Raw genomic sequence first — 25,916 nt, forward strand, 5'->3', positions numbered from 1 at the left:
TCATGTTACTCTAGAGAACAGTTTCTTTCAAATGTTGTCTTATGCACGTGCTTCTGTGCAAATAACCTATGAAAGAACAAGAGGAGAATTCCCTTGAGAACATCACGTGGTCTGAAATGGAAAAACAAAACATACAAGCTAAAGAGGTCTATTGAAATAAAATCGAAAAAGAAGGTTTATCAAATGAAAATCGGAATCAGTTTTCTGTGGAAAGTCTTGCCTCTTGTTAAAGGGGAAGAAAGACTTGGCACAAGGAGTTGGTTTCAAGTAAAATTGGAAGGTATGTGCAATTCAATCAACACCAAGGGAAAGAGTAAGGTTATTGATACAGAAATTGTGAGTGTAATGGTAAGAGTATATATGTACACAAAGCTGAGCTCAAAAAAAGGACTTTCATAATTTATCCTAGGAAAATTCAATGAAGTCTACTATTTTTGCAACATACATGAAGTATTGATATACAATTTAAGGACAGAAATGGGTATAACATGTCTGTGGTTAACAGATGTACCAGCAATACGGGAAAGTTCAAATTAAAGATACCTGTATCCATGATATGATTGGATATTCCGTCAAAGGAAGTTAAGAACATTTTCAGAAAAATACGAATTCAAGGTTGCCATGGTCAGGAAAAAATCAGGGAAAAACAAAAATTTTTCAAGGTCAGGGAAAAGTCAGGGAATTTTGTAAAAAGTCAGGGGAAATCTTAAAATATTGTCAAAGTCAGTGAAAAGTCAGGGAATTTTATTTTAGGTAAACAGTTCACAAGATTTTGCACACAAAATCCTGTGAAAAGCAAAGTTGGCTGATGGATGATGGTCTTCAAAAGTAGCTGAAGCAAATGTAATTATTCACCTTATTAAAGGTCATAATTTGAAAATTGTTTACAGATCAGGGAAAAGTCAGGGAGAAGTAGGGGAATTTTTTTGTTACTGATGAGTGGCAACTCTGTGAATATCTACCCTAGACAAAATGTTCATTTCTTACAAAAAGCAAGAGTGTATTGAATGATCAGCAATCCCCTTGAAAACTAAACAAGCTTTTGGCTTCTGCACTTGAAGTACTTTGGTCTTTAAAATGTTGCTTTTTTGGGATGATCACGCTTTTGAGGTTTAACTCAACTTAAGCAGCATTCTTACAAGACACAATTACCAGACACACATGCAACGGAAATCAAACAATGAAGTAAGAGAGACACAGTGAGAAATAGGTCATGGTGTTCTTGACTGAAAATCCCCTCTTTCTCGAAGGTAAATAATTTGCCTGGTATGTATTACGTCTTTCAACTGCAGTTTTCAATTTTTCACGTGTTGATCCAAATTACTTGCCAAAAAATAAATGCATGATTGAGTTCCAATTTCCGAGTGAGGTGCGGTATTGCGGAATATCAAAATATCAATAGGTCGTATCACTTTTGATATATCAAAATTGTTCTCATACATTTCTTGGAAGGTTTCTTGATAATATCATGAGATTTTGATACTGATAGAAGGGATGATATTTTGATATTCTACAGAGGTTCAAAATATCAAGTCTCTGCTAGGGTCAAGTGATAGGTGATGAGGTTTGATATTTTGATATATCATGATATTATCACGATATCATGATATTATCAAAATATCAAGAAGGCTATCAAAATCTCAAGTCTTTGGTAGGGTCAAGTGATATGTATTGAGGTTTGATATTTTGATATATCATGATATTATCAAGATCTCATGATATTATCAAATTATCAAGGAAGACTATCAAAATCTCAAGTCTTTATATCATGATATTATCAAAATGTCATGATATTAACAAAATATCAAGAAAGCTATCAAAATCTCATGTCTTTGCTAGGGTCAAGTGTCTAAAGGATTAAAGAACGAGGTATATCAAAATAGCAAGATAATATCAAAATAGCGAAATATCAAATCATTTGTGATATTTTGATATTCTGCAATCCTACACCTTAGTGCAATTTCCAGCCCTTCTCCCCCTTGGTCATCGAAGAAATTTCCACTTAATTGCTAACCAGTCGTAAAGCTTCACAATCTCGTGACAATCTCATACCTTTTTTCGAAAAACGGTTCTCAGTAATAACTTGGCGCCTCCTCAATATGCCAACGAGAAAACGTGCTTCTCCTTTACAACGTGCTTTTTTTCATATTAAAACGATGTGCTGAAACATGTTTTGTATGATCAAATTTCAGACTGCAAAAAGTGCTATTGGCAATTGAAGTGAATTGCATAGAAAGGATTAGCTGCAAGTATTTTGAAATCAATTTTACCGAGAACGTTTTGAAAGGACTTGTAATGGTGTTCCCGACATTTTCAAGAATTTTATAGTTCTTAAGGTTAGTCGAAATCATTTGGCATTGCTTTGGAAAAATGTGAATGATCTAATAAAGAAAGCCTGTACAGTTGAGTGGAAAGGACTGTGTGAAGTTGGAATCAAAGATAATTCGGTTACTTACAATTCGCAGCGAAGTGATCGAAGCGATAAAAAATTTTGGTTTGTGGAATTGACGTGACATCATTACTAACCTTTGCACAGAGTGGTTTTTCACTCGCAAAGTCTAGAGTCAGCCACTTTTTCGTCAGGCTGCGCGTTTTGTGAAAACGTTAATCGATTGACGAAGTTCAAAATTCAATTTGCCTTGGGTTTGCGACTATCAAAAAGGTTATAAAACTACAATTTTCGTAGATTCGTTTATAATACAGTAAATTCTGAACTTCTTAGATCACCCTCTTTTCCCCAGACAGTCAATTGCAGTTTACGCCTGCAATTTTTCCTCAAAGCACCTCTCTTAAATTCGCACACAACTCGTAACCATCCTTACCTTTCAGTGCAATCGTATTTGCCTCCTTTTTTTCCCGGCGCAAAAGTAGGCTATGTAATTTTCAATGCTGTGGGCTTCGTTCTGCTTTCCTTTCCCCTGTGTTGATATTTATACCGGAAACATAACACTTCCTCTGTCCCAATCCCTATGGCCTCACGTATTTTCCATACTCTTTCCCACCTTTACCTGCCCTCGTCATAAAATCGGGAATCAGATGATAATCACGGTAGTGATAAGACAATGGCAATAGTGAAATAAATGAGTAAATAAATAAATTGTCAAAAAATGCTGTGTTAAATCTATAAAGACCTATTTTCTGTCGTCAATTTATCATAATTCAGTACTTGCTAAAATATGTAATGATGCATACTACTGAAGTCAAGTCTCAACATAACACACGCATTTTCCACTGTTCATGTTATTTTTCCGAATGTTCAGGAATTCGTGGTCACGTTATCCTGCATTTCATTGAATCGCAGCCAACACGACATTGGTCTTCCCAAAAAAGTTTGACTCAATTGGAAACGGTTCTCAGCAATTTCCGATCTCATACCTTTTTTGTTTCGAAAACAATGGCTCTCGACACTTATTAATAGTGCCAACTTCAGCATGCCAACTGAGAAACGTGTTTTGTTTTTTACCACATTAAGACAATTTGCTTAGACATGTTTTGTCTGATCAAGTTTGGGATTGCCAAAATTGCTGAAGCCAACTAAAGTGAGTTGCAACGAATGGACCACGGCTGCGATTCTTGGTAATAAATTTTACCTGTAAAGTTTAAAGGACTCGTAATGGTGGGCCGCACATAATTCTTAAGGTTAGTCGAAAACATTTTGCGTCGTTTTGGAGAAACAAAGAGAAAGGTAACAAATCGACGCTTGGTTTTTTTCTCGCTGTGGTTGTTGCAACGTGCTTTCTGGATTCAAAATGCGTTGTGGAATAGACGACGTAGCCCTTTTACGCAAGTAAATGAGTAAGTAAGAACGTAGGTATAAAAATGTCTCGAAATTTTTGTGACCCCGGTGCGTGAGGCAAAGAGAAAGTTGTGGAGAAAATTGAGGATCATTAATTGACGTGATAGCATTGCTGACCTTTGCACAGAGTGGGTTTCTACTTGCATAGTCTGGATTCAGCGACCGTTTCATCAGGCTGCGCATTTTGTGAAAACGGTTATGATCAGTTGGCGAAGTTTAAAAGTTCAAATTTCCTTGGTTTGGCGATTTAAGTAGATGTTAATACACCTTATTCCAAAATGGCTGCTGATTTATGCGGATACAAATTGGCCCTTGTTCTTTTGAATTTTAAGCTTAAGAACGAGGCATCAAGGGCTTATTTGAATAAAAACAAAAGAAAATTTAAATGGCGGCCATTTTGGAATAAGGTGTATTAAACAACAATTTTCTTAGTTTCGTTTATAATACAGTAAATTCTGGACTTCTTAAATCACCCGCTTTTCCCCAGACACAGACAGTCAATTGCAGTTTACGTCTACGATTTACCAGCCGATTAAAAAAAATACGTTTCTTTCCTCGAAGCACCTCTTAACTGATTCGCTTACAAGTCGTGAGCATCCTTACCTCTTTGCGTCCTCCTTCTCCCTGCGGCAATGTAGTCTATGTAATTATTAGTATAATGTATTTAATGGTGTGGGCTCGTTCGACTTTCCTTTCTGCTGTGTTGATATTCTATCTCTGGGAGTGTCATCGCCTCTTCGACGGTTGACGTGCAATGACACTCCACGGGTCGCGGTCGGCAGCTTGGCTGGTGCAGGCGTAGGCTGGCTGGCAGGTCCATTCCTTGATGTCCGCCATCCAGTTGTTCCGCGGCCGCCCTCTTGGTCTCTTGCCTTCTAACTTTCCTTCTAATACTGTCGTCAAGATATTATTTTTTCTCTCAATATGGCCAAAATACTTGAGCTTTCTTTTCTGAATGTCACTCAAGAGCTGTCTTTTTGTCTTAAGCTTGGTGAGAACTCTTTCATTTGTAACTTTGTCACTCCACATAACATTCCCTAACTCTCTGAGGCACCACATTTCGAAGGCTTCAATTTTAGCTCAGTTCAAGAACTTTGGAAAGAGTCCATGCTTCACACCCATATGTGAAGATTGAATAGATATAACATTTTACAATCTTGAGTTTTGTAGCGAGTTTTAAGCGTTTTGATTTAAGAATTTTAGCCATGGAGCTGAATTTTTCTGAGAATATTCTATACTGAAATAATAACACTTTCTCTGTAGTCCCCCACGGCCTCGCGTGTTTTCAATCCGCTCCCCCTCCCTCCCCGTCCCCATCCTCGTCATACAATCCGCAAGCGCGCAATAATAATGATAATGATAAAAGTAAAATAATTTTATAAATAAATAAATTCTCTAGAAAGCCCCATAAAATTATTGTAAAAAACAACGCCGTGTAAACTATTCAATAAAGATCTATTTTATGTCGTTAATTTATCATAATAACTTTCTAAAATATGCAATGATACATACTTTAGTATTGTTCGGACAAGTTAATACGCTTTTTACGCCGACCACGTTGAGCTTGGTGAGCAAAAACTAGAAAGTTTTTTTCCCCCTCCGTTTTTTATTTCACTATTACACATTGAAGAAACTAGAAAGCTGCAATCTTGTTTTGACAATAGTATTTACTCTTCGAAACTAAAAAAAAAAGAGTGTCAGAGATCTTTTTAAAGAACAAGAAGGTGAATAGTGCGTTTTCATCGTGGACATGTACTCCAATTTAACAATTACTCTTCCTGGCCTTTTCTGTGTTTGTTCCTGGTCACCTACCCTCCCCACACCCTCACAGTCGTAACATCGAGCACAGCGGCGTGACGTCGCTGGTGACGTATTGTGCGTCGCACACACTGGTCGCATCACAGAAAAGCGAAATTGAAAAAATAGTAATTCATTGTAGTAGATACTTTCTACATTTTGTTTTCTTAATGGTGGCAACAATGTAAGTGGTTTTTGGGAAGGAGAGTGACTGTTATTTTGGACTCTTGATTCAAGGCCAATGTTTTTTGCACACGAGTAATGTCACGAGGAAGTGCATCATGCTACTCGGCATTATGGTTTGATCGTGAGACGAGCAAAGTCCGAAAAAATGTGATACTCTTATTTTCGGGCAATGATAGACCCAACCCACGCATTGGCCTTTCTAAAAAGATCAATTGAAGGAATTTGAAAGAGAAACTATTTTGTTAACTCGCTTTTTGGTTGTGTCTTGTCTACCCAGATCAATTTACATTCTTGCAGGGCAAGTCCAACTCATTGCAGTTCCTTACTTGCTGTAACGACAGGGAAAAGGCTAGGAAATCCCCACATCAGACGGATGTCGTTTTTGTTGTCGAATCGAGGTTTTCACTAGCGACACAAGCACAAGCATAAGTAGCTTATGGTAGTGAAAACGAACGTCGACATAAGCATTAAATAACAACCACTGCATCCGCCATTTTTTCAAATGCTCAGACGCCGAGAATCTGGAACGAGTGCTTTAATTGGCCAGACTTGGAAAATTTCCTTGGGCTTATGCTGCGTTTCGTTGCTTATGCTGCGTTTCGTTTTCACTCAACGCAAGCGAACGCAAGCGTACGCGTAAGCACAAGGGAAAGGAAAATTTTTAATCCTTACGCTCTTATGCTTGCACTTTTGCTTATGCTTGCGTCAACTCCGTTTTCACGGCGAAATAAGCGCTCGCGCTTGCATCTCTCGTGAAAACCAGGCTCCCATCCCAGAAGGAGTTGTGGTGGGGGTTAGGGAAAGACCTTAGTTCACCCTGGTCACTTGTCTGCGCGTCAAGAGGGGAGGGGAAGGTAGGGGGATCCACCCTTTCCATCCCTTCTTCTCCCTTCCCTTCGGTTTGGCCGCTGCATAGGCTAGATTTAATGGAGTGCAAAACCGTATGTCCAGTCTGTGGGACAAACCACCACATCATTCGCAAAGATAACGGCACGGTGTTCCTTGTGTTGGGGTCTGGTCTTCGTAACTCATTTCACAACATCAATAACCTCGTTCCCAGGACCTTTCCCTTCGTTTTGATGTAAGAAAAAGATCCTGGGACGAGGTTGACAATATCGCCTCAACCACTGTGGTGAAATTTAACAAAATAAATAAGAAAGTTTACACTCTTTTAGGGAGGCGCGGTGGCCTCATGGTTAGTGTGCTCGACTTCGGAGCGAATGGTCCGGGTTAGGGACCTGGCCGGGGACATTGTGTTGTGTTCTTGGGCAAGACACTTTTCTCCCTCGGTGCCTCTCTCCACCCAGGTGTATAAATGGGTACCAGCGAAATGCTGGGGGTCACCCTGCGATGGAATAGCATCCCATCCAGGGGGGAGTAGAAATACTCCTAGTCGCTTCATGCTACAGAAACCGGGGATAAGCTCCGGCCTGATGGGCCACTTGGCCTGAAAGCTGACTTTACCTTTTTTGCACTCTTAAAAACGTAATTTCTGTCATTTGAGTGATCTGGGAACGAATAAATCAGAAATTAATTTTCAGAAGGCACGATTGTGAGGCTTGGGTTCGGTCATGTGATTTGGGTGACTCTTTAGGGCTTTTGGCGGATGATTTCTGCCGTTTTACTTGTTTTGATTATGGTAGGGTAGAGTGGTTTTCAATTGAGTGTCGAAAGTAATTAGATAATTACTTTGGTTTATGATTACTTCACTCACTTATTGGTTCAAAGTTCTCGCGCCATTTTTTCAACCAATCAGAAGTGAAACCAAAACCAATCGTGGCTAGCGCGTGCACATTTTCCCGCGCTTTGTGTCGGCTACGTGTAATTGCTTCGAGTTTTGATTGGTTTACTGGATTGTCTCCGACCTTTTTGATTGGCCAAAGTAATTACTTTGGTTTTGGTTTTACGACACTCAATGGAAAACTGCTCTAATGTAGGTAATGTACGATACCTTTATTTTTTTTTTTAATGTACGATACCTTTTTCCTCGAGGTTCAGTGCCACTGCATTAGATGAGGAATACGTTTCCCCCTTTTTTTGGCCACAAATAAGGAGTGGCTTTTGTGGTAGTTTTTCATATGTTAGCTTTTTTGAGACTTAGCTCGTTATATTGTTAGTCTCCCTGTATTAAGTTTACTATGTGGAATATCCACGTGTAGCACTTGTAACCATCAGATGGCTGACTGTACACTTCTAATAAACTATTTCATTTTTCATTTTTCATTCCTCGTGTTATTGGAATCGGAATCTGTTTTGTCCTTGATATTGCTCCGGGCATTAATGGCGATTTTAATTCTCATTTCCTTTAGTTCGCCTATGGAGTCTGCATTCGTATACAAACGTAGTCGCGTACAAAGGGCATAACTTTCCTGTGTGGGGCCTGGACATTAGTCCGCAATGCCACTACTTTGCTACTGGGTCCCAGGACCGTACCGCTCGACTTTGGAATTTTGAGTACACTTTTCCCTTGAGGATATTTGCAGGACACCTTCAAGACGTTGATGTAAGTAAAATCAGCTGTTTTGGTTTACCCAATCCGTTTCTTCCCCATAAAAAAATATTATAATTTTCTAGACTGAAATAACATTCTCTACTACGAGAGGCCTCTTTACTCTTGTACTGGTCAGGCTGAGCGGCAGAGGGAAAAGACCCTGCTACTTTTAAGCACGCGCCTGTTTTACTTAGCGACAAAACTGTGTGGTCTCACTAAAAGACGGCGGAGTCACCCAAAACTGGAATGCGTGCGACGCAGCGGTGTCAAGTATTAAACAGTCTCGTTCCCAGAGCCCGTACCGGTCAAATGAATCTAAAATTATGTCCCTCGATCTCGGTTAGGATTTTTAAGCACTTTTCGTCATAAAATCATAAATGTCTTGAACCACGGAGTCATATCGTAATTAAGTGAAGTACGATCGTCCGATTGAGTGTAGTCCTAAGAAGGACTGTTTGGGATCACATTGACTGACGTTTCGACAACCTGAGTGGAAGTCATCTTCAGAGTCAAGTCTTGACTCTGAAGATGACTTCCGCTCAGGTTGTCGAAACGACAGTCAGCGTCATCCTAAACAGTACTTCCCAGGGCTACACTCACTCGGACGATCGTACTTTACTTTTCTTCATGCTTTCCACGTGGGATGGTTGACATGGCGTTCCGTCTGCCGCGCGGGCATAATTCCCCCTGACATTGCACATACTTCCCAACTTCTGTCAAGCCCACTTCCCGCCGCTTTTACACATGATTACGTGCTCAACACTGGGGTCGTACTGCGAAGAATTTAAGCTTGGCTCATTGTAACTAACTAACGAGTGACAACGTTTAACTCTTCAATTGTAACTGTATTTTTTTCAGTGTGTCAAATTTCACCACAATTGTACTTACCTGGCTACCGCTTCATCTGATCGAACATGTCGACTGTGGGATTTACAGTCGGGAAACTGCGTCAGACTATTCACTGGACACAAGGTAAGAGCGGTTTTCAATTGAGTGTCGAAAATAATTAGCGAATTTGCTTTGGTTTTTTATTTCTTCTTTCATTGATTGGTTCAAACTTCTCGCGCCACCTTTTTCAACCAATCAGAAGTGAAACCAAAACCAATCGTAGCTCGCGCGTGCACATTTTCCTGCGGTTTGTGTCGGCTACGCGTAATTTTTTCGATTTTTGATTGGTTTACTGGATTATCTCCGTCCTTTGTGATTGGCCAAAGTAATTACTTTGGTTTTGGTTTCACGACATTCGATTGAAACTCGCTCTAATGAACTTTATTCAAGTGTCAAGTGTATTAATTTTATCTCTAAGGCACGAATTGGGGACACTGTACGGAAGTCAGATCAAATCAAATCATAGGTTAGGCAAGGATTACGTTTTTGCAAACGTTGGCTTTGTGGCACTTATATTTGAACAGACTTCACTGATTTAGAGTGTAATATGAAGTGCTAAGTATCTATCCCATATGAACCATGTGAGCGTTAGCCCTACTAATGGAAATGGGCCCACACAAGGACAGAGAAAAACTCTGACCATGGTGGGAATTGAACCCACTACCTTCGGGTTAGATCACCGCTGCTCTACCGACTGAGCTACAAGGTCAGACGGGAGCAGGCCGTGGGAACTGACGATGTTAAAGTCACGGCAATGAACATGTACAAGTACAAGGAAGGATTACGTTTTTGCAAACGTTGGCCGTGTAGCACTTATATTTGAACAGACTTAACTGGGTTCAATTTCCACCCTGGTCAGAGTTTTAATCTGTCCTTGGGTGGGCCGATTTCCATCAGTAGGGCTAACGCTCACACGGTTCATATGGGGTAAATAAATAACACTTCACATAACACTCTAATCAGTTAAGTCAAATCATGCGTTAGTTTTTGAGGAGAGGGAAAAACCGGAGAACCCGGAGAAAAACCTCTCGAAGCAGAGAAGAGAACCAACAAAGTCAACCCACTTGTGACGCCGTGTCTGGGTATCGAATCGGAGGGACGCATTGGTGGGAGGCCAGTGCTCTCACCACACTGCGACACCCCTGCTCTCCAAGAAAACAATCATTGCAGTTACTGAAGCATTCTCTGGATCTCAATGTTAATTCCCCTTAATGACTGCCATAAATTACTTTTTACATCAATTATGGGAATTTGATGATGCATCTGGACATAAAAAACCCTGGTGATAAATTTCTCTATTCTCTTCACCAGTCTGCTTGACAATGTATTGAGCTTTTTGGGAGAAAATTGATATCAATCACTCGTGGGAGTCAAAGGATTAAGCAGAGGGAAAAAAGCCATTTTGAACCAGGACTCAAACCTATGACCGCGCATTTGCGCTTTACACTGCTTCGCCGTCACTCTTACTGAATGACGTAGAATGCGTAATGTGTATATTCCAATTTACAGCTAGGGCGCATTTTCCCCACAAAATAAGAACGAGTGGCAATAATCGCAAAATGTTCGCACTGTTTTGTTTTTGTCGACGTCTTGGTTTTCTCAGGTCTCTTCTCTTGACAAAATCTTTCACCTCGACCGCTCTTAATGATGCGTTACCTATTTTCTCGGTAAAATCACATAGGTCTTTCCCACCAAGTATATATCATACATCTTAATTTACAACACCGGGAACTACGTGCCCTACTCTTTGCGAATAGTGTGTGGGTTCTTTTACGTCCATCAGGGTTATGAACGTCGAAGGTTGTGAGACGAGGCCTACTGTTTATGGTCCTTATCCGGGAAGGCTAGAGTCTAAACATTTATCAGTTATTTAAGGACCCGGAGTGTTGGTCCGGCCGGAGTCGAACTCACGACCTCCCTCATGACAGCCCTTTCTCAACCATTTTACGTCAACACGACCCTCCGGGTTCGAGATTGTACCACTCGAGGGTTGCTTCCTTATCGCTTCTCCTTTTTTCAATACCTTCACAGCGTATGAATGCCATCTAATTGTTGTCTACAGGGTTCTGTGTACGATCTAGCGATGTCTTCTGACGGTCAGTACCTTGTGTCCGCCGGAGAAGACAGGCGCATTCTTTTGTGGGACTTGTCCGCTGGAAGCATGATCAGAGAGTTGCGTGGGCACACGGACACGGTGTACAGCCTCGCTTTTAGCGCAGACGGAACGTTGCTTGCCTCGGGGGGACTTGACAACAGCGTGAGGATATGGGACTTTGGACAGGCGGTGAAATCATCCAGCAACAATATTGCGAGCGTGAACGCTTCCCCAGAACAGATGGCTTCCTTCTCCGCCAAAAATTGCTCTGTCCATTGCGTACAGTTTAGCAGCTGTAACTTAATTCTCTCGGCTGGCTCGCAAACAACATAGAAGTGTGTAAAGGGAGCGACTCGACCATGCACTTTATTAACCGTACCAAAAAATGCGTTTTCCCGCATATTACCACTTAAGGGAAACTGTAAACTGAAAGATCACCTGAAAGATTAACCCCGGGAAAAAAAAGTCCTCTTGGTTCACGAAGGGTTATTTTTCAACTTTTGACGCTTACAAATTTCATATACTGCTTTCGGGAAGCAAAAAGTAAGCTTGGAAGGTAAATTTTCGCTCTCAATTTCTGAAAGGACGATTTTATTCCTTAAAAATTTTGGGCACCTCGACACATTCTGACGGATCAAATCCTTGTGTCCTTGTTGGATCTGACATCCTTGTTTCGACTTCTTTCCTTTCAGTGTAGGCTAAGTAGCTTTAAATACCCTTAAAACGGAGCACTGATGGAAAGAGGGGGGTAAAATGAGCGCTCCGTCGGCTTCCTGGGAGAGTACTCTCTGGAGAGTAAACGAACTTCCGACGTTAAAAAACGTGTACCTTTACCTTTACTTGCTGATAGAAAAAAATATATCTTCAAACAGTCTTACAATGAGCTTCGAAACCCCCTCCCCTTCCCACCAGAGACTTTAAGTTGAATTTGTTTGTTGCGTGCCCAGTTCAGAAGTAGTTTAAGAAACCACTACAGCTATGGCATGTTAACGACGAGTCAAGTTATGGGAGCTAGGGTTTAAGGCGCAATGGTCCTCCTACATGGCTACATGGAATGTAGTACACATGTACAGGCTGTGTTTTCATACGTTTCAAGGAAGAACCAGATTTCGCGAGGTCATTTTTTTCTCGTTCCTGTCCTCTACCGCGCTCGACTAAGTACGCGGTTAAAGAGGGGCTGCTCGTAGTCTACAGACAACGTCATCACAGTAAATTCCTCAGTCGTTACCTATTCTTGGGTTTCACTCACGTGATCAACAGCCATGTTTTTCAACGAAAACAAAAGAAGACGTTAGCATAATAATAGCTTTCAATTCCCGGAGGATTGGATCGGGACACCAACATGGCCGCCATTTAATTGTTTGGGGACACCAACATGGCGACCGTGACGTCATGTGAAATCCAAGAATACAGTAAGTGACCCAAGTTTTAAGCCTTCATTTAAAAAGACACCTGTTTATTTTAACTGGAATTTTCCTTTTTAATGGTCCGCCATGACTAAGTTTAAAATCTTGAGAGAGCTGGATCGAGGATAAAATGACGTCAAAGACTTATAGTTTAAGAATGCAATGCATGTGTACCCGCCTGAATTAATATGTAGCACGAGAGTTTTGCATAGATAAGGCCCGTTTTAAACGTCGCATTTTACATGTGCCGAATCTAATGCAAATGAGAAAATTCTATTGTTTTCGCTCATTTGCATTAGATTCGGCACATGTAAAATGCGACGTTTAAAATGGGCCTAAGCTGCGTTTACGCGCTGAAATTTTAAGCTTGTGAGTAAATGACGTCACGTTTCCCTAGATCCAACCCTTTGAGATCCAATCGGGCAGTTTGGAACGTGAGTGACGTCAGACCGTGACTGATCCAAAGCTTACACTTAAAAGTAAACAACCTTTGGATAAAAGTCAAAGCTCAAAATTTTGTCAGTCAAGTTTTAAACAATCACACTTTCAAAATCTGAAGAAAAAAACGAAGTGATTTTTTTTATCATAGTAGCGCTTTCAGTGACGATTGTAACAGGTATGGTGTGGGTGAAGTTCTTTTCGCATTTGTTCGTCACCACTCCTCTTACAATCATCAATGACAAATCTAAAACTGCGAGACACAGCCTCTTTAAGTTTGTGAGAATATTTTTTGTCCCACATAACATCACAATTTTATTACGGAAAAAATAATCAAAATGTTTACAAAAGTGTCTTTCGGTTCCTGTCATTTAATTAGCTTGATAATGACATGGAGTGATAGAAAAGTCGCTATTGCTGATTTCTATTCTTTAATGGTTCCTGTCAATCAATGATTTGCATTACACTGCTCGTTTGTGGAAAAATGTAATGCCTCTCCTAAAAAAATTAACGTGACCAAGAAAGACTAAAATATTAATATTAAAAGACGACGTTTCTAAAAAGCAGGGCCCAGTTGTTCAAAAGCCAATTAACATCAATCTGTGATGAAATACCAACCCAGGTTTACATTTCCCATTTAAAAATAGCCTTAACCTCTGTAATTTTACACCGAAGAAAGGCAAAAGCCTAGGCTACCTTTGATAGCTATAAGTCTCATGGATTTGATCAGAAAATAGACTGCAACTTAAGTTTCCAGTAAGCAACGATTAGCTTAAGGGGGGTGGCACTTAACTAGAGAAAGACAATGGTTGCTAAGAAAGCTTTTTAGTCAAAGAGCCCTGCAAAAAGGTTCTATGAGGTAACGTTTTTCAATAGAAATGTGACATCACTTCAATCAGAACGCGCATGCGCAACTAGTCCTAGTCCTCTGCCGTGCGTTTCAGTGTAAAACAGGTAAAAGCTCTCAGGAAACGAAAGGAAGAGGCACTTTTTTCACCGGATGGGAACTGTCCCATCATTTTTCGTAAACTGTACCATGGAATTTCTATTTGTACAAAAAATGGAACTGATATTTTGAAAAGTGTATCAAGGAAGGGCCTTATGACATCATAACTATTTTGAGAAATTATTTCTTTTAAAATCCATGCTACAGATTTTGTGCGAGAATGTTCTCACACTTTTGCGTTACAAATTTGCAGAAAACATATTTCACACGCTGAGTTTTAAGGCATTTACTGTTTTGGTCACGTGATTTACCAAATGTGGTTGTGATTTGAACCAGACAAAGAAATGTTAAATAGAAAACACTTGGCAAAAAAGGATAACTGTAGAGTTGAAGGAATTAGAGAAATGGCTATTTGAAGGAGTCCAGAGCAACGGTTTGGTAGGTAAGAGCCATCCCCCTTAATCAGTCTTTGAACATCTGGGCCAAGTATCTTTTTGTGGGAGAATTAACTTGATATTTGGGGGGCTACTTCAATAAGGAAAATTGAAGCAACCCCAATGAATACCGTTAATATTATTTTGGAAAATAACTAATTAACAATCTTTTTTTTAACAAAAGAAATGTACAAAAAGACTAGGACTACATGCGTACCAGTCACATGAACAAAAATAGAGTGCCCAGTAGAGTGGCCTTCGGAAGAATGCAATGCAGAAGCTGACTTTTTACATACAAACCTTACTTCTTTTCATATGTAAGAAAAATCATGAGAACAAAAGAGCCAAATGATTAAAACAAGAAAAGAAGGTAGCTTTTGTATTGTGACAAGGACACCTCCAGGCTCTCTGCAGTTTCCAGGCCTGGTTGCTAATCTTGCAATTGGAATCGAATCTGCCTGGAAACTGCGACAAGCGTGATTATAGGCTTATTCTCTTTTCCTCCAAAAATCCTGGGTGGAGTTGACCTTGTGACCATGTACATTGCAGGGGGGAGGGGGTGGGGTGTTGTCTTTTCTTTCAGCAACGATTTCACAATTCCAATGCCCCTCACCTCCCTCAAGAATTTGTTTTACCTCCCAGAAACTGAGAGAAGTGTGCAAACCAGTTAGTAAGGCTTATCAAGGTTGTGTGCTTTGCACTGTGTCTTTAAGTGCACATATTCATGTATCCCATGAGCAGGACACAGCAGTTCGTTAATAATTATTATTAGCTCTAGTCTAAAATAATAATCAAGACCTAAATCTTACATTTCTAGCGCCACATAGGTGGCTACATTGATAATGTATATAACAACAAAAATTTCTCTCCAAAAGGAGACTGTATGTATGCTTACCCCTAGAACAGCTCTCTGCCACAATAATTATTCTATACTATGGATAACATTCTTTGCTTACCAAAATAATTTGACATAAAATTGTCCAAAAAACAATACCGGTAATTTGAAAAAGCCCTCTTGCAGGCTATCGATAAATTTTGGAAGATGGTCAATAAATGAAGGGTGTAAACTGCATGTTACAGGCTAGGGTTGCTGGTCATAATGTTTCACCATAGCTGAAACCCCAAACCTTTTTTAATGCCAATATTAGGCCAAAAACACTATGCTTTAGATAATGTTTAAGCCTAAGGTTAGCATTTTTAGGGGCCCTGGAGTACGTTTGAAAGTGGGAGGGCTAGGTCTTGGTTTATGTATGAGTGGTGTACATTACTAAGTCTTTGATCAAGCCAAAAACAACACCGTAATAAAATGGGGGGGCTATAGCCTTTCCGTGGTCCCTGATTGTTGTAAAGGTTACAGTTGTTTCAGCTGGAGAATCTGACCTGTTACTAAACTATTTGTTCATTCTTGGTAAACTTCATATTTGGAATTGTCGTAAACGTAGAGTACCCCCAAATTTGGAAATTTTTAAGGTAATGCTGGGTATGAAATACAGAACGAAAATGTATCTTGCCTCTAAGAATAAGGTAAAACAATTTGAGGCTAAATGACAATTTTATATCAATGTTAGAAATACTCGTTTGGTATAATTAATTAGTTTAAGTAATGAAGGTGTTATTGGTGACCTCTTATTAATTGCAGTGTACTTGTAGTTAGAAATGGAAACTAAATGTGGGGGGAAAAAATAGAGTTGTTTCAGTTATGGTAAAACAATGACCTGCACGCCTACCCTGCACTTTACCTGTACCCTCCCATCCAATAAAATTTCTACATGTAATGAGACTCCATGCTGTCCAATTCGAAAATTATTGGTTGAGGCCAAGGAACTGTTTTCAAATTCAAATTGGGCAAGCATGGATTTTCTAGAAACATTAACAGCTTTAACCCAACTTTCAAGGTTAATGACCAGCAGTTTTTTTTTATATTACCAAGAGGAAAAGAAAGATGTTGCTAACCGTATATATAGCTTACATACATACATACTTAAATTGACCACTCCCCATAGGGGCTTTTCAGGGCCAAAACACAATTAATGAAATGACAGAACGTACCAACAATAACTGCTAAGAATCGCAACTGGCCAGAAGCAAACCAGTTGGCTATTTACAAGTGCAGCTGAGAAGGTAAACCATGTAGTACCAGAAACAACTTCAGCAAATGGTCAGAACGCGTCTCGAACATGGGATCCCCAGACCTCAAGGCAACTGCCCTAACCACTGGGCCACACTGCCTCTTCTTAATCCAATTAAGCTTCTTAATCCAAATGTCTGAGAATTAAAGGTACACCACCTTTACCAAAACAAGCAGCACTTTTCACTGCCATGAAATTTAGTGACGCATATTGGCCAATACTCAGCTCCAATTTGATCCTTGGCATTCGATTGGTTACTACGGAGTATTCAGTTTTTTGTCCCTAAATGGACTCTACCTTAAGAAAAATAATAATATATTATACAGTGGACCAAAAATTCCAAAAAATTCATCTTCTGGTGATAACGGTTTTAGGAGCACTTACAGACTTACTAATTAAAATCAAATTACCATGTTACAAAAACACTGTCTACATTACTCTACATAACTTTTTTTCACACAGCTGCTTTATTTTGAAAACCTTTCTGTTGCAGCTAGTCTGCTAATAGCAGACTACTTTTGCTGCAACAGAAAGGTTTTCAATAGTTTTAAATACCGTGTGCCATAAAACCAAGTATTTACATGTACTTAATTTGTATTTACCAATAAAAATGTGCTGACATGTCAATCATGGCACAATGCAAAACAAAGTTGGGGGAGCAAAGCTCAGGAAACACACAGAGTTAAAACTCATTTGCTTTGCCTCTGATGGACCAAAAGTGTATTGAAAAATGTCACTGTACTGTCAACACTACATTAGCCTGTGAACGCAGACGTCTTTCCGGCTGCCGTTTCTCTCCCCCGGCCACCAGAAATATGCCTGCATTCACAGGATAACACTACATTGAAACCCAACGTAATCATAATAGGTAATTTTCTCCAATGAATCACAAACTACCAATACGTACACAACTTTCACAAGAAATTTTTCTCCAGCAAAAAGTTGACTTGTCTGAAAAAAATCACTCCGCTTATAGTCGAATAAGTACTGTAGTTAGAACACACATGAATAGCACCAAAATTAATTGCTACTCAAGTATGCTGACAATAATTGATGAATTAGCAATTTAGGAGTGCTTGATGATTCTCAAGGTTTGAGGAGGAAAGAGCCAGGCCCCAGTTGTTCGAAAGGTGGATAGCCCTATCCATTGGATAAAATCACTATCCACTGGATAAGTCACTTTGTTTTGCTAGTGTTTATCCACTGGATAGCAATATCCAGCTTTTGCACAACCGAGACCAGGTGTATCAAACTAAGATCTAAGACAAGAGCTAACATCTAAGACCCCACCCAAATCTCACACGCCAAAAATTTTGGGTCGTGTTTTATCTCAATGAACAGGCTTCAGAATTGGCCAAAAGAAAAATAGAACAAACAATGGTTACAATGGATTTAGCACAGAAGACAATAGGAAGTACACTGTACAACACTATACAGCCAATGAAATACAGTGTTCAACAAGAGGTACGACCCTACCCAAAATTTTAAAGCTCACTATAAATATTTTACGAAATGTTGTGGTTCAACAAAAAAGCCAATTACGCACAGGAAAACTATAAAACCGCAACCGCTAACGGTAATTAATTTTTGGTTTTACAACTCTACTAGTTGATTGCTGCACAATGGGAACTGTCAAAATCATAAAGCCTGCAATCACTAACGGTAATTAGTTTGTGGTTTTACATCTCTTGTGGTTGGTCATAGCCAAGTGTTCAAGGTTTTCGGATTCGCACAGCAATAGCAGGTCTTATTGGATGCCACACAACCAAGAATGCAAGTTGTATAACCAGTACCAACTCCGAGACCATGTTTGCAAAGTACCAAAGTTATGAATACCAAATTGCAAAAAAAAATTAACTCAACAATCACTGACTGAGGAACTTTAGCAATGATCATATGTTTGAAATGTGTGAACACTCATGCAGCCAAACAAGAGTTCAAATCTGACAAATCATAAAATTGCTGAACATTTTTCATGGAAGAGGTCCTCCAGCAGAGGTCACTACCTGCAAAAGTCCCTTTGTGTTTGTTGCACGCAATTTTCTGCAACAGTGATCACAACTGTTATAGAAGAGGAGGCTCAGAGTTAATTAAACAACCTCTCTCCTGGGGAATTTCCTGTTGATTACAGTGAATTGATCACAGGGAAATTTCACAAAACAGTGACCAATGTGCTGAGCTAATTTAATAATTATTGTTACCATTCCCTGATTGTGGAGCTAGTGTGGCCGAGTGGTTAGGGCGCTTGCCTTGAGATCCGGACCCGGATCAAGACCCACTCTGACCACTCTTTGAATTTGTTCCTGGTAGTCCCTGGTTCAACTTCCCAGCTGCACTTCTAAATAGCCAACTGGTTTGCCTCCGGCCAGTTGGGATTCTTAACAGTTGTAGTTGTCGTGTTCTGTTGTTTCGTTGATTGTGTTTCATTGGCCCTGAAAAGCCCCTATGGGGAGTGGTCAATTAAGTATGTATGTATGTATTCTGTGCTCTCAATCAAAGGTTACAGTTCTTGGCTGGCAGTAGCTTGTTTTGCTCCAGAAGGCCGTATGGCATCATGGGAGAGCAAATGATGTCGTAAAGCACTGGATGTGTCAAATTGCTTCCCACATACCAGACACTGAAGCACATGCTCCTTTCCATTGTCCTGTTCCTGGGTATTGTCTCCACAAAGGTTAATTCCTGCACTTGGTTGGATATCACCATCGCCAAACTCAAAGGGTTTGTTGTGACACTCATGCACATGCATATTGTGCCGACGTAAATCGCCTGAAATAATAACTTAAAAGTCAATTGTTTGTCTGAAAGTGGACAATTAATTTTGTGGTGATTGCTAAAGCTGCTGTTACATATGAAACTTTTTGCTGAAACGTACGTGCAATGGCGCAGCAAAAAAAGTTTCAGCAGGCATTGCACCGTGTAACATAAAGGTCAAAACTGGTCTCGAAATTTTGTTTACATGGCCTTAGCTGGTTTCTGATTGGCTTAAACAGTGTAGCGTAACAAGACAGCGCAAGACCAGTTTCACAAAGTGGTGTTACAAGGTGAAACTCCTGTTTTTATTACCACTGTGATGGCTGCGGCTGTTGCAGAAGTAAAAAGCGATTCTAGTTTCTGTGAAATTTGTCTCGCAACGGAAGGTCAAAAAAGTTTCATGAGACGTGTAACAGCGGCTTAAGAGTAAGGAACGATTTTTAAGTGACAAGACTTCTAGCACTGGGGTGCTGATTGGGGACACTTCATGGAAACTCAAATCAAATCAAACAGTGGCTTTGGAGGAGAGGGAAAAACTGGAGTGCCCAGAAAAAAACCTCTCGGAGAAGAGTAGGGAACCAGCAAACTAATCCCACATAATGACGTCAAGTCTGGGAATCAAACCCAGACCACATTGGTGTAGGAAGAGTTCTTTTACTGCTGCACCATCTCTGCTCCTGGAGAAAATTTTTTTCTGGGCCATGAATTGCCAGTTCCAGATCCTACAAAATGTGAAAACATACTTTTTTTAATGAAACAAGATTTCATTAAATGATTGTGGATAAAGAATGTGATTCCTGAAATGAGAATGGAGAATTCAATTAACTTTGAACCATGATGATTCAAATTTTCATTGTTTTCAAGTTTTCAACAACATCCATGATAATAAAGCGGTAATGGGGTTATGTTCATTGAAGAATTTCCTGTCCTGAATTGACAGCCTGTTTATTTTTTAACATCGCTGACATCTTACCTGATCTGTTGAAGGACTTTGGACAGAGATTGCAAGTAAATGGACGTTGCTCTGCATGTGTCACAATATGCCGCCCAAGTTTACTTGATGTTGCAAATGTTTTGGGGCAGTGGGGACACTTGTGTGGTTTCTCTCCTGTATGAATGTATGTGTGTGTCTTCAAGGATATTGTTGTTGCAAAACTTTTGTCACAGTGTTTACAGTGGTAAGGGCGTTCACCTGCCAAAATGAAGAAAATGAAGTTAGAAAAGGTGCACAGCTGTGAACAAAAACTGTTTGGTTTGTCTTTGTGTGGCCTGGTTTGTTAACTTTACATGGAAATACACTACATTAGAGCACAAGCTTCATATGTCCAGAACTGCCCTTAATTAGAAGCACATGGATTTCAACAAGCATCACGAAGTGTCCCGTTGATCTTCTCCCCAACTTCAAAATCATTCATGTATCAGATTACTAACTTCTTACTAACTGAGCGTGAGGGCCGTACTGGGGAATATTGGCCCGAGGTCGTGGCCGTACGGACCCAACCCAGGCATGTACCCTGTATGTGAAAGGAGTAAAGACCACAAAACCAGGGGTCTCCTCCCTACTCTTCACAAACAGTGTAATGGTTCTTTAATATCCCACAATGTTGATTATCAGGAAAGGTTGTGAGACAGGGCCTACAGTTTGTAGTCCTTATACGAGAAGACTTAAAAGTCTAACCACTTGTAGGTGTAATTACAAAGGCAGCACTTTCTCCTCAATTATTTTAAAGACCTTGAGTGTTGGTGCAGCTGCAGGAGTCCAACTCGGCACCTCCCCACGTGGCAGCCCAATGCTCAACCAACTTAACCATGTGTCAATATATTATTATAATGCACTGTCCAATCCTCCCTTTCCATACCATCAAATCACCTACCAGAATGTATTCTGCTATGTCGCCTTAAATCATTGGAGCTGTAGAAAGCTTTGGGGCACTGTGAGCACTTGTGGGGTCTCTCTCCTGTGTGAGTGTAGATATGCTGCTGGAGACCAAATGGATGGCGAAATGCTTTGTCACACATGGTGCATTTCCACTTACGACAGCTCATGTCTGGACACACCCGCTTTATGTGTCTTGCAAGATAACTAAGTGATGTAAAGATTTTGCCACATTTACCACAAGCATAGCCTTCTGTGAAAAGCAAAAAAATACATATCTAGAGTTAGTTGATTCTGTAGAATCAACTAACTCTGAGCTGTCCGTCTTACTTTATCTTTGACCATGGTCAAAAAGTGGCAACAGACTTGAGGACCTTTACTATACGTTTATAATTTGTAAAGTTCTAACTCACAGCAGAGTAGCAGAGCATACCAATTCATGCTACAGCAACATTTTAAAAGAAACCAATTTGTACCACAGCAAAGATTGTCTGAACTTAAAAAAAGTACATTATCTCCATTCTTGTAGGTACAATAATTATGATATCCACACTCCGGAGTTGAAGAAGATCATTATTATTGTATTGATAATATTTTGGTGGTACAAATATTATTAGTCTTAAGCCTAAGATGAAACCTGAAAATAAGGGGAGGGGAACCCCAGGGGAGTCAGGATGGCTTAGTGGTTATCAACAGTGCCTTCCACCTCTGCGACCCGGGTTCTACTCTCGGCCCCGAGATCGTATGTGGGCTGAGTTTCAGTCGATCTCAACCTGACTCCAAAGGTTTTTCTCCGGGTACTCCGGTTTTCCTCCCTCAGCAAAATCGACTCACAGCCTATTCCATCAGGCTGTGGTGCTGTGCTCCGAGGTCATACATGGGTCGTGCTCAGGGGCCGAGCGCCTAGCCGGCAGCACAGCTCCTTCGGTCCGATCTCGTTGAGCCGCGCCCTTAGCAATTCAGTCTCGGACTGCGAGTAAGGGTGTTTAGCATGTCACGTATTATTATTATTAATTGTATATAGTCCATTATAATTTGTATACATGTATATACTTTACAACCTTACAATTTAAAAGATTCTCATCTGTGCCCACTTTCTTTGTAAAAGAAATATTATATGATCCACCCTGCGAACAGAACCTCCTTTTGTCTTTTTCTTTACTGAGGAGGAGACAAGGAGGCTCTGCCCGAATCACGTCAACTCTATGAAGCCGCCGCAGCCCGAACTTCTGGACTAGTCAATCTTGTTTTCTCTCGTCAAACCGGTTTTTCCAGTGCGAGCGTCCGTTTATTGACAAAACCGATGGTATAATTGAGCCTGCTGTACCATCATGAAAAACTAAGATGGCGGCGAGATCTGGCATATGAGGCTTGGGTTTGAGACTGTATCCTGGCAACATGCAGCGCACATTCAATAAAGATCTTACTCGATTCATGCAGAGCCTTTATCGAGAACGCCAAAATCGAGCAAGCAAAAGAAAGGCTCTGCTAGCAGGATGTATATGATCATGCAAATAACTTCCATTTCATCAACAACAATTCAATCCCTCCAAGTTCTTCACTTCTCCAACTGTAATTTATGTTTGTACAATCATCTGTCCAGTAACAGGAAATAATTTTAAGAATTTTTCAACAAATATTTTGAGTGAGTTTTTTGAATGATTTAGACCTGCTTCATGACAACAAAAAGTATAATTATTGTTTGGACTTTAACACTGGATAAGCTCTCTATCCCCCAAAATTAATTGTCGTTTTTCAGGCAAGCATTCCCTCAACCTCATAATTGCCTCAATTTTTACATGGCTCTGCGATGGAACCCTTGCTATAGAGTTCACTATTTTTTTGTCATTAAGCTAACAGCGTGAAAAAACTATGTCCCTGTTTAACCCTTTCAGCCCCGATAGTGCCAAATGGCACTTATAGATTTTACTCTGTCTAACGCCAGACGATTTTACTCGTCAATGGGGAACCCCTCGGGGCTTAAAGGGTTAAATTATAATAACCAGTTGACCCCTGGGAGTGAGGCACCAGACGATTTTAATTGTTAACTGGGGGATCTCCCTAGGGCACCTGAGGAGAGAATTAATAAAAATCTCAAAATATATTATCTCACCTCTTCCAATTTTATTGTACTGTGGGTCAACATCAACATCTCCAACACGAAACACACCCTTGCTGGTGAACACCACGTCACCATCGTGTTCGTCTTGGGAGTCTTCCCCCTCTCCGGCAAACTGTGTGGAAGAGACTGCTGGCTCCAAAGCATCTTGTGTGCTAATACTGAGAAGTGCAGATGCCGCTTGATGCAAGTTAAACTCCATTGATGGGCTAGACATCCTTCCCTTATGTGTCTGAGGTCCAGATTTACCTCCTTGTGTTGCAGGAGCAGGGTTTGTGCTTGTCTCTGGCATCTCATCAACACTAGAGGAAATAACAGACTCATGTGAAGTTAAATTGTTCAGATTGTTGGTTTGTTTCAGCTCTGCAGATTTTGTCCTCTCGTGAACAAACTTTTTCACTGCTTGCTTTGCGCTTACTGATGTCACAAAAGGAGAGCTAAAAGTTGGGCCTTGCCCTGTGGAAGGGATTGCCACTTGCATGAAAGAGGCTTGTGTAGCAGGTGCTGGTGTGACACATGTTACAGTTGCTGGTGTCATGGTTGCTTGTGTTACCACATCACTGCTAAGTGCTTGTCCTGTGCTATGGGATGAACTGACTCCCAAACTATTTAATTGAATGGGCATGCCTCCAACATGGACCGGAGAGGTACTTTGAAGAATTGGACCAACCATTGTTGTCACTGGAAGGTGCGAGGCACTTTGAGGCAAACTTGACAAAAGAGATGGCATTCTCTGTTCACGAGGAAGTATTGGCCTTTGACCGGTGACATTCACAGCATTAAGAGGAGCAGACTGATTCACTAAGGTCACTCTTCCAAGGGTAAACATGCTTGAGCTGCCTGGACTGACAGATGACTTGGGTATTTCCCTTGAATGCACCTTTGGAGCCTCCCCACTAAAAGGCAAAGGTACATGGCCTTCAGGTGGAGGTATCAAGTTCCTTGCTCTGACACCACTAAGCATTTGTGGACTGGTGAGGTAAACCACTGGTCCAGTAGCAGGCTTGATGTTCCAAAGCAAACTATTGGCAGTTTGTGAGCCAACACAGCTGACAACATCTTCCATCCCTTTTAGAGGCTGCTGGGGTTGCAGCTGCGGAACACTGCCAGTGGTTGCAAGCGACAGTACTGGCATCTGGGATGCAAGTGACGTCTGGATATTTGAAGGCTGTGTTGGTTGACACAATAACTTCTGGATACTCTGAACTCCCACAGGATTCATCATTACAGCACTCATAACAGGTTCTGACAGATTGTCTGCTCTCGGGGCAGCTGTGGTTGGACAAACAACACCCGGAACTGCAGGAATTAAATTTTTCTGAGGTGTTAACTTATTTGCATTCATTAAATCCAGCTGAAATGTTGTTCCCTGTTTTAAGTTTGTTTCAATATTTGTAGGAAGTCTCACAGGTGGCTGAGACTGAGGGTTAGAGACAACACTTATGTTGTTGTGTGTTGACGTATTAACAAATTTATCAAAATCATGTGACACTGTAACTTCCTTTGTGGATGTCAGGGTTTGCCTTACCAACTCTGTAACAGCAAGCGGAATTTTATGCCCAGAGTGTAGAGGTAGGCCAGAGGTCTTTTCTGAGTTGCTATTTGTGATATCCTTTTCAGAAGCCAATGGGATGCAGGAACGAAAGCTAACCAGAGCTTCAGCAGCCTGAGATAGTTTAGCTTCTTCACCTTTTCCAGCCACTGTCATCTCTGGCGAAGCAGCACAACTAGTGTTAGTAATGTCTGATGCAACCAACTGCATCTTCTCAAATTCTGCAGGAATTCTACTGGGCTCATTTAAAGTGCCAGAACTTTCATCTTTGGAAGAGGACAACAGTACATTCTCGTAACACAGTTTATTTTGAGTGGCCATCAGTCTTGACTTCCTCGAAGATGGGAGGATGCCTTTCAGTTTCTCAGCTGTTAATTTAAGAAGGATATCTGACCCAGAAGATACTGTTACTTTCCTAAATCCAGGACACTTTTTCAGTTCACAAAAAAGATGATCAAATACTTCTATCTTCCTTTTGTCATTAACACTGCTGCCTGATCTTGCATATTTCTGTTTATTACAAGGAACATCTTCTTTCTCATTGCTCAGTTTCAATGATACTCCACCAGAGATATCTTTTGATCTAATACTCTTTCCTTTGCTCTCAGACTGTTTGTCATTTTCCAGGATCTTAGCTTTAGCACTGAGCTTTCTGTTATAAACTGATGGCTTGCCCTTTTCATTCACGATTTTGCTTCCACCGAGTTTATGTTTTTGTTTCGCAGTTGCATTACTTTTTGAAGAAGACAATGTTTTACCACAAGAAATGTTGCTTTTACTTTTGGAGTAAGAATCCTGACTTTCTATTTCATTAATGTCTTCATGTGTGATACCATGTTTGAATTCTGTTTCAACATTCTTTGCTTTTTTCGGTTTTGACTGATGCTCAGTCAGTGTTGTGTTTTTCAGAAAGTCACCATTTTTACGACTCTTTTTGTTTTTGGAGGTAGCTGGTCCCGCTTTGATGTTAGGCTTCTTGCCTTTTACCAAAATGGGGCATTTATCTTGGGTA

General features: G+C 40.5%; 3 protein-coding genes across 5 annotated transcripts in view; 1 reads left to right on the forward strand and 2 right to left on the reverse strand.

Annotated features, from left to right (window-relative positions):
• The window catches only part of LOC138006431 (hexokinase-4-like), a 20,220-nt gene extending 15,673 nt beyond the window's left edge, over positions 1-4,547 (reverse strand). The window contains exon 1 of one of the 2 annotated variants that reach the window (XM_068852756.1): positions 4,400-4,547. The gene's annotated coding sequence lies outside the window, so the exon portion shown is untranslated. Of the gene's footprint in view, positions 1-2,822; positions 2,973-4,399 lie in introns of those variants that run through there. The other variant, XM_068852754.1, reaches the window with a different exon arrangement.
• LOC138006430 (TAF5-like RNA polymerase II p300/CBP-associated factor-associated factor 65 kDa subunit 5L) overlaps positions 1-13,199 on the forward strand; it is a 16,505-nt gene extending 3,306 nt beyond the window's left edge. Inside the window, exons 4-6 of the mRNA XM_068852751.1 lie at positions 8,089-8,282; positions 9,129-9,242; positions 11,221-13,199. Of these exons, the coding sequence (XP_068708852.1) occupies positions 8,089-8,282; positions 9,129-9,242; positions 11,221-11,586 (674 nt within the window). The 3' untranslated portion in view covers positions 11,587-13,199. The remainder of the gene's footprint in view (positions 1-8,088; positions 8,283-9,128; positions 9,243-11,220) is intronic.
• A 312-nt stretch (positions 13,200-13,511) lies between these two features.
• The window catches only part of LOC138006429 (uncharacterized), a 50,418-nt gene continuing 38,013 nt past the window's right edge, over positions 13,512-25,916 (reverse strand). For both annotated transcript variants that reach the window (XM_068852750.1, XM_068852749.1), the window contains exons 4-7: positions 23,347-25,916; positions 21,232-21,486; positions 20,331-20,549; positions 13,512-19,372 (exon numbers count right to left, since the gene is read on the reverse strand). The exon at positions 23,347-25,916 is cut by the window's right edge and continues 183 nt beyond it. In XM_068852750.1, coding sequence (XP_068708851.1) covers positions 19,107-19,372; positions 20,331-20,549; positions 21,232-21,486; positions 23,347-25,916 — 3,310 coding nt within the window. In that variant the 3' untranslated portion in view covers positions 13,512-19,106. The remainder of the gene's footprint in view (positions 19,373-20,330; positions 20,550-21,231; positions 21,487-23,346) is intronic.

The sequence above is a fragment of the Montipora foliosa genome, chromosome 6 (genome assembly GCF_036669935.1).
Source record: "Montipora foliosa isolate CH-2021 chromosome 6, ASM3666993v2, whole genome shotgun sequence".
Taxonomy (NCBI): domain Eukaryota; kingdom Metazoa; phylum Cnidaria; class Anthozoa; order Scleractinia; family Acroporidae; genus Montipora; species Montipora foliosa.